At 43.3% G+C, this 11311-nt stretch overlaps 1 protein-coding gene across 1 annotated transcript; it reads right to left on the minus strand.

Annotated features, from left to right (window-relative positions):
* Positions 1 to 3710: 3710 nt before the first annotated feature.
* LOC119628993 (aquaporin AQPAe.a) lies at positions 3711 to 6901 on the minus strand. Its single transcript, XM_038013253.2, has 4 exons — positions 6218 to 6901; positions 4308 to 4855; positions 4143 to 4223; positions 3711 to 3946 (listed from the first exon to the last, which is right to left on the minus strand). The coding sequence occupies exons 1-4, from the start codon at positions 6231 to 6233 to the stop codon at positions 3812 to 3814; spliced, it is 780 nt and encodes a 259-aa protein (XP_037869181.1). The 5' UTR covers positions 6234 to 6901; the 3' UTR covers positions 3711 to 3811.
* Between the last annotated feature and the right edge of the window lie 4410 nt (positions 6902 to 11311).

Genomic DNA, 11311 nt, shown 5'->3' on the forward strand with positions numbered 1-11311 from the left:
GATTTGCGGTGGTATGCCACAGCTAGACTAGTTGCGACGGCGGCGGCGTCAGAGGTGCGCGTATTTAGAGAGCCTTATCAAATGTCCCTATCAAAAGTGGCACGATATTACCTTGAAATAAGTGCGTTCTTAGCTGAAGATATTATTTAATCAAGAATAGGAGCGCACTCAGTTAGAAAAGGAGAGAACTTGGCGAATTTCACACTATTTATTAGGAATATAAGAACTATCCCGATAAATAGATTATTAATAGAAAATAGATTCAACCTTCACAGTGATTACCAGGTTCAAATCTCAATTTACCATTCGTGTTAATTGGCGACGAAACCTATCTTAAAAATTATTTAATGCGCCCATATCCACCGGGTGGTTTAAATGCGGAATAAATAATTTTCGACAAAGGATTATCCCGGGCAAGAGTCACAATTCAGTACGCGTTTGGTATTTTAACTAATAAATTTCGTATTTTTATAAAAAGTGGAAAGGCAAACAAAAAGCACGCGACATTGAATATAAACGTTTCGTGCCTGTTACACAATATTATAAGAGAAAGAGATGGAGACAGAGATGCAGGTTTTCAGCAGTTTGTTTCCCAGTTTGGAGACTCCAATATTCTCAATAGCGTACGCAGATCAAGACGGAATAATCGAGCAACGGTTCTAGCATCTAGAATACGAAATCAATTCAAAGGACAATGCCGATTTTCTTTGAGCGTTTGGGCCCCTAAAAAAAGTTGTCGTATCATGATGGTTTTAACTTAATTTGATAGACAAAGAAATATCGTTTCATATTCAGAAAACGATTTTTATATTCTCATCCAGGTTTAAGAGAAATCTATTTTTTTCTGCAGCTAAAATTAAGATGTTAATTTCTTCGAAATCAATAATCGCTCTCATAATTAGTTACAGAGTTAAATAAGTTCATTGTGGTTAATGTTGCTACAAATAAGCCCTTATGTACATTTTGTTATTATTATATCCTCATAATAATAATAATAATGAAGGTGGTTTCTGAAAATGGACCTCATTGACCCTTCTTTCGGAAATGAAAATCTGGAAGCCGGCAACGATATTGTTGTTGTTGTTTTTAAATTCACCAATAGGCAGGCAAAGAGCGTAGCCTATACAGCCTAGTCTGTCGTAGTTATATTATTTTCATGTTAATAAAAAGCCAGTGTATCCGCGTGAGTTACCGCATACCTTACATCTTGAAAAAAAAAAAACTGCCTGCTATGTTAGCCACAGTTTTATTCCAATGCCTCAATAATCGTGAACAACGATGATTGACGTTTAATACACAAAACAACACCCAATTTAATATTATACATCACAATAAACTATTAAAAAAACAATAAAATAAAACTTCAAGTGACACTTCACTCGGGTTGCTGGCAAAACTCTCTGACCATAGATAATAAGAATAAGTAATGGTGGGCAATTGCGATTTTTACTAATGGAATCATTAATGTCTAAAAATATTTAATTCTTAATTTATTAAAATTATCAAAATTAAAAATAATTCATGGTTTTAAGTAATAATTATTATTACAATATATAAATATTGAATTGAACAAAAATAAACTAAAAAAGTTAATGAGCTATAACCATTAGCTATTTTTTTTATTTTGTTGTTCAAGTCACAGAAAACTCTTTCGTTTGGCAGCATTTAGGTTTACTATAAGGCTCTATAGGCTAAGCCCTTTGTCTTCCTGTTGGCGAATTTAAAATATTTGAATGATGGAAATACTCAGTTTTCGGATGGTATCAAATTGGTTATTTTTTTTTTTGTAACACAATTCCAGGGTGAAAGAAATGTTGATACTTAAACTAAACAACGTGAAAAAATAAGGCATAGTTTTTCAAGTACAAATAGTTTTAACACAAAGTTGGCCCACTTTTGGGCATTGTCCTTTCAAATTTTATTTCAATAATCCTATCCAAGAGTATCTATGAAACCACTACTACCAGAAAATTGTTGTTTTATTTCGTCCCACATTTTTTTATAACATATTTATGGTGTGGATGTTTTGACATCCATATTTCTGGTCTACTCAGTATTTCACTAATGAATTGTTCCACATCCATTATATTTTATTAGATAAACGCGCGGTAAAAACAAAATGTTTTGTTTAGATCGCGCGATGCCTCAATGCGTCCACTGACACCGCCGCGCGCGCCGTTCTGGGCTGTCCGCCGCCTCGATATTGGCTAGTAAATTTGTTTCGCTCGCACATCGCGCAGCTCGTCGCCGCCAAATGTCACGCGCCTCTTGCCGCGCCGCCGGTAGCTGTGGTATACTTCATAGTTTGTCTACCATTTGTTTCCGCCGCTCACCGCTTGCCGCGCCTCACGACGCGCCGCAATTCGCACCGCTCTTGGTTGTGGCCAGGGGGTAAGCCGGAAGGTGAGACGTCCGCGGTCGCGGCCCACACAGTCCGCGAGAACCGGGCAGACCGCCTCGACGGTACCGAGGCCGGCCGACGGGTCCGCCAAACGACGGGACCACGCCTCCAGCACGGACCGCCGAGATTGAAGCCTCCGCGCTCTAACTGCACCTTCGCCGGGGCACCCTTCCCCCTAGAGCGAAGGTCGCTTTGCCACCTGTAATCGGCAGTGAGCGCCTCCGCCTCCAGGGCTTCAGCAGACCAGAAACAAAAAGATTACTTTACAACTCTTACGTTCGTACCTATAGTACTATATTTTCACTTGGAATCCCTTTTATGACGTGTACAAAAAGAAGTTAAAAGGGGCCCAGAAGCGCTTTTTATAGCATCTTGCTATCTCCTGCAATGTTGCTAGTACCATTCAGAGCTACCCGGGGAGGTTGAATTATTTCTACATGAACTCTCTTTCGAAGCGGAGACGCACGCTCGATCTATTGTTCCTGTACAAACTTACTAATGGAGAATTCGTTGTCTTTGAACTCTTATCTCTTTTGAACTTTAATGTGCCATTGACGTCGACAAGGGCTTCGAAGTTGAGGGTGTTCAGGGGTCCTAGATACTACACCAACCTCGGTAAGAACGCACCTCTCAACAGACGACTTCGACGAGGACGGTAACTGTGGTTGAAGAGCCTCAAAGCACCGTCGGTCTTTCGCCCGCTCGGTGGAAGATCTTCCCACTGTCGTAACTCCCAGAAAAAATTATCTCGTCGTTCGTGTCCAAAAATATAATATCTTGCGTGTTTTGTAGACAGGCTAGCATATAGTAAATCTGGTGGTGGTTGACACAACCCGCTGGTTTCTCGCCGCGTCTTCTATAATAAGTGGGCCGTGATTCCGATCCAATGGTAAATTCAGCCACTGATCTTGGTAGAGCTGGTTTTAGCAAATTTTTCTAAGTTGAGCCTGTGGGCTAGGCGTGAGCTAGTAAATAGCCCCTTGGGCTAACAGCTTTTTCCCTACCTATTGTAGGGAAAAAGCAGTAAACGTAGTGCACGCTTTGGTATAACAGTCAAACAAATAATGTAGTACTTTAGCTACACAGTCATTTGTAACCAAATGATCCGCACTAGACACAGTGGATAACACTGTGTGCATAGTGTGGATGGACTGGATAACACAGTTCTAACCCTGTGTTATCTACTGATTTGAAATAAAACACGTAGCATTGTTATTATTTCTATGGATGGGACCAGCCCAACGATGACGGTTTGCATTGAAAAAATGTAGTCTAGTTACAAGAAAAACAAATGAATAATACATATAGGTACATCTACTAATAGGTATTTATTAAATCATTATTAAGTCAAGGTATAGTTCTAATTATGTACAAACAGTATAGAGAGCTGTGAACAGAGTATGGTGTGCGTCATGGCTTATCTTCGAGCGGCACTTCTTCAGCGCAGGACGGTGCGGCGCGGCTCGGCGCGGCCCGCGGGCTCAGCAGCGCGCGGTGCAGCACCGCCGCCAGCCCCGCGCCGCCCAGCGGACCCACCCAGTACACCTGCCACACGGACACGCGCCTCCACTGTACTCACTCTACTGCATTGCATTCATTGCACTCGTCCGATAAATGTCAACAGTTATATTTTTATTACAAAATTGTAAAGTAATTCGGTGCGAACCGATGCCATAATGACCAAATATTTCAAGAAAATCACGAGATTTTTATGGAAAAAAATTCAATTTCAAAAGATTACCCAATGATATTGCCAAATTCCGTGATATAAAGCCGGTGCGAAGCTACGAGCAGGGTTCAGGCTAGCTCCCGTCGCGTGTCCCTGGGAACGAAACGATACGTATCAGCGACGACAATCGACACCGGTGTAGTTGCCCCAGCGGTTCTGAGGTACGATGACACTCACCCCGGCGAAAACCAGCCCGGCCACCACGAGTCCCAGCTTCACGGGCACCATCGGGTCCGGACCGCTCTCGTCGTGCGCCTTCCAAACGCCGCAACACGCAAACGCGAGCACCGCCGTGAGGGCCGCCTCCACGGCCGCCGCCGCCAGCGCCGACACATCCCTCGCCGGCAGCGTGCAGCCCTCGTCCGTGCCCAGAGCGCTGGCGGGCGTCACGGCGGCCAGTGCACCGAAGCCGGCACACGCGCCCAGCACCTGCGCCACCGTGTAGGCGGCGGCCAGCGCCGGGGACATGCGGCCCTGCAGCGCGGCAGCCAGCGTCACGGCCGGGTTCATGTGCGCACCCGACGTCGGCCCGAACGCCATCGCATTGCCGAGCACCACAAACCCGAAAGCAAAAGCGGGATGTGACAGCACGACGGCCTCCTTCCCTTTGTACGGCACCACGGAGCTGACGCCGAGCCACACGAGGAACGCCGTGGCCAGCAGCTCGGAGACCAACGCTCGCCACCATCGCCGCACCCAGCCGGAAAAACCGCGCGGCGTATCTTCTGAAATTTGAAATTCACTTAGAAAAAGGGCTCCTGGACGATTCAGTCACTAGAATCGGGAACCTAATCGAGTCAAACAGGAAGTTTGATATCGGTATTGTTTCGGTAAGCGCGACGTATTTATTAACAGGCATCGCATCAATTAGCATAGAGATGAGCGAATGCGCGCGAGTGGTCGAACTCGATCCACGCTTAAAGCTGAATATTAATAAGGTGCGGATTAGAAACGTATCTACTAAAGACTTACCGGTTTTATCACAGTTACAATCTAATATATTACTTTTAACACAGTAAGATAGAAGATTGTAGCACGTCCACAATTGTCATTTTTCAACTTGTGCGCGTAGAAGTATTTACCTATAGAAATGTGATTCTTAAAGAATCAGTCGTCGATACGAGTGTCACACGGGGACCTCTTATCACGGACGGCTTAACGAACTAACGAACGCTTCGACACGCCCGCCAACTGGTAGTGGCTATCAATATATACGTATATAGTATATACATACAATATATACATATGTAAGTACGGGTACATGATACGTACACAATAAATATCTGAAAATATGCGTCTGTAGCTGCGACGGACGCTGACTGTAAACTATATCTTTATAAACTATTTATTTAGTTTATCCAATCTTGTTTAGCTTCCTGTTTACTGTTTTTATCTGAAGGACTGTTTCGACGTTACTTACCTATATTTATTTTTTTTATTTTTACCTTAAACTTTAAGTCCGTATCGCAATGATCTTTTGAGAACATCACCAGTGAAATCGCAGCCGCTTCAAGATAAAATTGCTATGTGATAGAGAAGAATAATGTAATTTTTCGTATTTATTACAATTAATTGATGTTTTTGGGTCAGCACGCAATAGAAAGAGAACTATTCGATTGAAGAAGTGTTTTAACGCGATCCACCGATAATTTTATAGTTAAATCGTACGTTATTAGATTAGTGCGTAGTTCAATCGTGCAATAAAGGAATATGTCTGTAGATTTACATAGTTCCGCTGTACTTCATTACCGAATCGTGAATATTAAATAGGCACCTGGACGCGGGTCGTATTCGCAAGAATTAAGTTTAGTATAGGTTTGTACTTTTATTGATTTTTATCAGATATTAGTATGATCGGGTCGAGCCGCATGTAGTCGTGACATCAGTTTTATGCGGTTCACGCTGATCGGTGTTTGTACCAAAATCTAATAATTATATACATACATAAATCTTCTACGCGACCTATGTGGCTGTTAACACAGTATTCTTTAAGTGGAACATAAGTGGAAGCCGTCGGGGAAAATGATACAATTTTAACACATTGCTAGGTTCGTGGTGGTGGGATGTGAACGTAAGGGTGTACTAACCGTCTGTGGAGGGCATGTGGAGCGCGCGCGTGCGTGTCGGTGCGGCCGCAGCGAGTGTCGTCGCAGGACTGCGCCCCGAGAGCCCCGACAGCCCGGAGGCGGCGCGAGGGTCCGTCGGGGACGGCGCGGTGCCTCACGGGGCTCTTGGCCACGTGCGCTTGAGGCTCAGCATCCACTAACTACTTCCTCCGAAATGCGCTTACAGATTTAGTATGTAATGTTAGATCCGCTCTACTGTTATATAATAATATAATTTACAAGAAACTTGTAAATTATATTTATTATATGTAAATTATATTATATATTACATATTTCATAATATAATTTACAAGAAAATGTAAATTATATTTATTATATGTAAATTATATTATATATTACATATTTCATAATATAATTTACAAGTTTCTTGTAAATTATCTTACAATAGCTGACGGAGTAGGTTCGACGTGCACCTAAGCCCGCAGACACAGCCCATTGCATGCATTTCTCGGCGGATCTTCTGAACGAGTTGCTATTGCAATTCCGTAGTAGATTCAGTGAAGCTATACTTTGCTCGGGCAAATGTTAGCAAAGTTCTTTCAAGCTGCGCCCAGTGGACTCGCCTGCTAGTTAGTTGAAGCCGGAATAGCCCTTCCGACTATTATCTACTAATTAGGTAGAAATAACAATAATACATATGAGTGGAAGGCAAGGTAGTACGTACAATTAACTTATTAAAAACATGTAAACATTTTGAAATAGCACAAACTAACAAACGTACTCATGGCTGCGTGGGTTACACGTAAGCTATAAAAAAAACTTCGCCTTCATGGTCACATTTCGTTAAGGATGTATATATATTTGAATACACGATATTTGTCCATATCCAGTGATTGCGCGTTACGTAACGGCTTGGTGAGATAAGGAGTACAGATGCCGCGCGCCGGTATCGGTGTAGATAAGCTATTGTCGTGAACCGGCGACCCGAACTCGCGTCTCCTCTTCTTGATAAACAATCAGATTTCACTGATGACCATTGTTTTTTATTTCTATTGCGCAGATGCGTGAATGATCTCGCGGGCCCCTTTGTGTAAAGTACTAAGTTAATGCTGTGATTAATTAAATGTAAGTAACTTTTCGGTCGTGTGTCAGAGTGAATCCTTCAGCTGCCATTCCACCCACAGGAGCCGCACACCGCCCAGGCATCGGTTGATCGGTACATGGTTAGTAAAACTACAGATATTCGAGCTATACTTATTATTTCGAGCTAGTACTATTACTTATATTTATTCATAGTGCATTACACTTAAATAAAAAACTTTTTGTAAAAGTATGTATATTATAATAATGAATTAACGTGTAAAGGTTTCAGGGAGCGCCTGACTACTGCCCAGTATCCCTCGCTGGGGTCGCGCGCTGCGACTGATCGACTGATGGTACTGCATCAATACCATATCGATACGTACATAATAACAGTATCTACCTATGACTTGTTCATGATGAAAATGTAGTGATTTAAAAAACCAGCCAAAAATGTATATCCACACCAGTAGCGAGGTGGAGTGTAACCACCATTCCTACTATTGCCATTTGCATGCCAATCGTTTCCAAGTGGGGAACTTCAGCCTTTATCCCCGTGTACTAACGGGGTGGGTGACGGCAGTCACGTGGTCATGTTTTTGGGCTCCGGTAACCGCCTACTACCAGATGGACTGTTCGTATACTTAACAACAGTGTCACTGAAAACCTTCTAGTTAATAATATACCTACCTACATTATGTTAGATGTGACCGCAACTTACAATCTGGTTTAGCCGGTTTCCCATTAATCGACCTTCACGAAACGAACGGAAGCGTGTCCAAATATCATTTAAAAATGATTAGGTGGCTATGCGCAGATATGTACCTATGTATATAGGATCAGCCTGAAGCAACAATTTTGTATTTCTCAGCCGACTGTCGAAGGAGCAGTAAAGTTTCTTGAACGTATGTAAGAACACATGCACACGTATGATGTTATATATACGGTACTAAACACACATGTACACATTCGCATCATAATCTAAACAAGCACGTTGACCGATTGAGACGAAGTGTTGCTCAGTAGGCCTCTAGAACTCGGAAGGCAGGCAGCGCGTGCCGAGTCGGGGAGGGTCGTGCCGGATAACGCGCTCGAAGCGCTCGTGAAGCTGGATGAAGGGAGATGCGAGATGCGTTGGGCTCATTAAGTAAGCTATAAAGAAGAGACGAAAGGTATCTTAACGTTCCTGAATCAGCAGTCGCCCCAATTCAGTCCGGATTTAGATACGTGCTCATATTCTTCGTGGCCTAAAGAATAAGACGTCGGGCGCATTCGTATCTAGCGCTGCACCGGTGCTCGAATCCCGCAGGCGGGTATCAATTTTCTAATGAAATACGTACTTAACAAATGTTTACGATCGACTTCCACGGTGAGGGAATAACATCGTGTAATAAAAATGAAACCCGCAAAATTATAATTTGCGTAATTACTGTTGGTAGGACGTTTGGTGAGTCCGCACGGGCAGGCGCCACCACTTTGCCTATTTCTGTCGTGAAGCATTAATGCTTTCTGGTTTGAGGGGTGGGGCAGCCGTTGTACTGTAAAAACTGTCTATGGGTTCCGGTGACCACTTAACACCATGTGGGCCGTGAGCTTGCCCCCCATATAAGCACTTAAATAAAAGTCGAGGTCCGGAGACGGAGCGGGTGCAGATACTGCGAGCGGTCGTGCTGCGTCGCGGCGGCTGTGGGCGGCCCCGCGCACTGTGGCGTGGTGGCAGCGCTGTGCCGCCCCACCTTCACCTCAGAGAGCTTTTTATAGCTTACTGCGATAAAATTACGCCGCAATTTAGATATTAAGTACGTTTTAATGATAACCTTGTCAATGTTGATTGTGTTAATATTATTTAGGAATATAGTTACATATAGTTTTAGTACACAATTTATCAATGGCTATTGTATCTACATATTATAATATCAAACAGTCACTTCCTTTTATTAAGTTTAAAATAAACTCATTTTTTATTATTATTGTTATATACTTTATTTCAGAATATAGAAATTCCATTAGTTGTGAATAACAAGCTTACATTTAAAATGCTTCATGAGTGTGAGGATATTCGACAAGCGGCGCGACGGACACATCGGCACCCGCCTCGCCGTGCACAGAGAAACGTGATCGAGCTAAGACCCTTTCCACATGTACACGGCCACGGCACGGCGCCGTGTCGAGGCCGCGTGTCATCCGTTATCCATTATAAGCACGGATTTACTGCGGCAACCGTCTTGTAGTCATGCATTGATTGGTATGGACTCGTTCGCATGCGCGGGTGCAAAACGGCACGGCGGCGAGCGCAGGTCATTTATCGGCACAAACGACGACGTCTTCTCTAGCAGGCACCTCAATAATACTGTGGTCACCCCTCGCCGCCAGCGCCACCGCCGCCGCGCCGGTCGACCGAGTCTAAGCCGTCTATATGTGAAAGAGCTTGCACGGCGCCGTGTCCCTTAAACGGTAACCGTGTGCATATGAAAAGGTTCTAAGCGCCGCTGGCCGCGGTGCGGGCGGACAAGTGTCCATACCGTGAATGGTTCTTATAGCTAATGAGTTGTTCGGGTTTGATCGCGCTCCCTGTTAGTGTTTGTTTGGCAATGGCCGTAATGTGCACAAGGGCAGACGCTGGGCAGCGCAGCCGGCCGCCTCGTTACTGCTGCCAACAATCTGTTTGTGTATGCGCCAGCTAATATTGCCACTGACATTGACACTGACATTACAGGGAAGTTGCACAATTATCAAATTTCCTGACAATTATATTTATTACTAAGTATATTCGGTCGCTGTTTTATCTCTATTTGTAAATAAATAAATAACTGGGAACAAGTCACGCATAGTCATTCGGCCCCAAATTACGATTATCTGTATTGTGGGAACCAGAGACTGACTGATATACATACTTATATACGTTGCAATATATAATTATATTATTATGTACATATATAGGTTATAAACACCCAGCCAAAGAGCGAACAAACCTGTTCATCGCACGACTGTGTGCCCGATGTGAGAATCGAGAACCCACGACCCTCGCCGCAACACCCAGCAGCGTTAACTACTGCACCGCCGCCGCCGCCGCCGCCGCCGCCGCCGCCGCCGCCGACACTGTCATTTAGGTTTGCTGTTGAACGAATACTTGTACTTGTTGATCAAATCATTTCAATAAATACTCATCGTTGCGAGGCCGAAGCGCCACGTCAACGTCACGTCGGCCACTGTTTATACTTGAAAGAAAACTTTCGGTTGAAAACCATATTTATTTGTGAAGTGTTCAATTATTTAGTATATTTTATGGTTGGAGAACGACGGCGACTGATTGCAACGCACTGAGAGCAAGCAGCGCTGACGTTGAAACGACAGATCACGCGATCGAAGGGCTGAGTACGGAAATGTAAGTGAGGTCGTCGAGGCAACGTTGTGTTGCACAACAAATAAATGCACAGCAGCCAGTCTTTAGGATTTCTTCTAGAAAACAAACTTCGTTTACGTTCATAATAGATATTTCAAGACATTCTGATACTTTTGACACCAGCTAGGCATATTTCATCATATTCGATGACAAATGATTAATGAATACATATTATAAACCCCAAACCCTTTCTGGTAATATCTTCAATATGTTTTCTGAATTGCAGTTTACCATTACAATAAAACGTGGACAATCTGTTAGTCAAATATGATCGAATCCATTGCAAAAGCGTAACAGCAATCCCATACGATGAGAGCTTCGACAGCAGTAAATTATGGTTAAGTTAGAATAGAGATAGGCCTATAGGTATTCACCATGCTGATGTCACCACCCTTATATAGCAGCAATATCAGTGACTGTTTCCAAGCGAAAGGAAATACTTCTTATCTATCATTTATTGTAATTAGCTTGGTATTGTACCGCGAAACCTAACATTTTTATTTTCAAGTTCTGTTCGCTCGATTACCCACGCCACACGCCTGCTTGCGACCAAACATGGAAATCTACAATAAAGAGGATCCCTCCTCCTCTTTATTATCCTCATTTAATATTGTTACGCCGATACGAGCAAC

The sequence above is a fragment of the Bombyx mori genome, chromosome 10 (assembly GCF_030269925.1).
Source record: "Bombyx mori chromosome 10, ASM3026992v2".
Taxonomy (NCBI): Eukaryota; Metazoa; Arthropoda; class Insecta; order Lepidoptera; family Bombycidae; genus Bombyx; species Bombyx mori.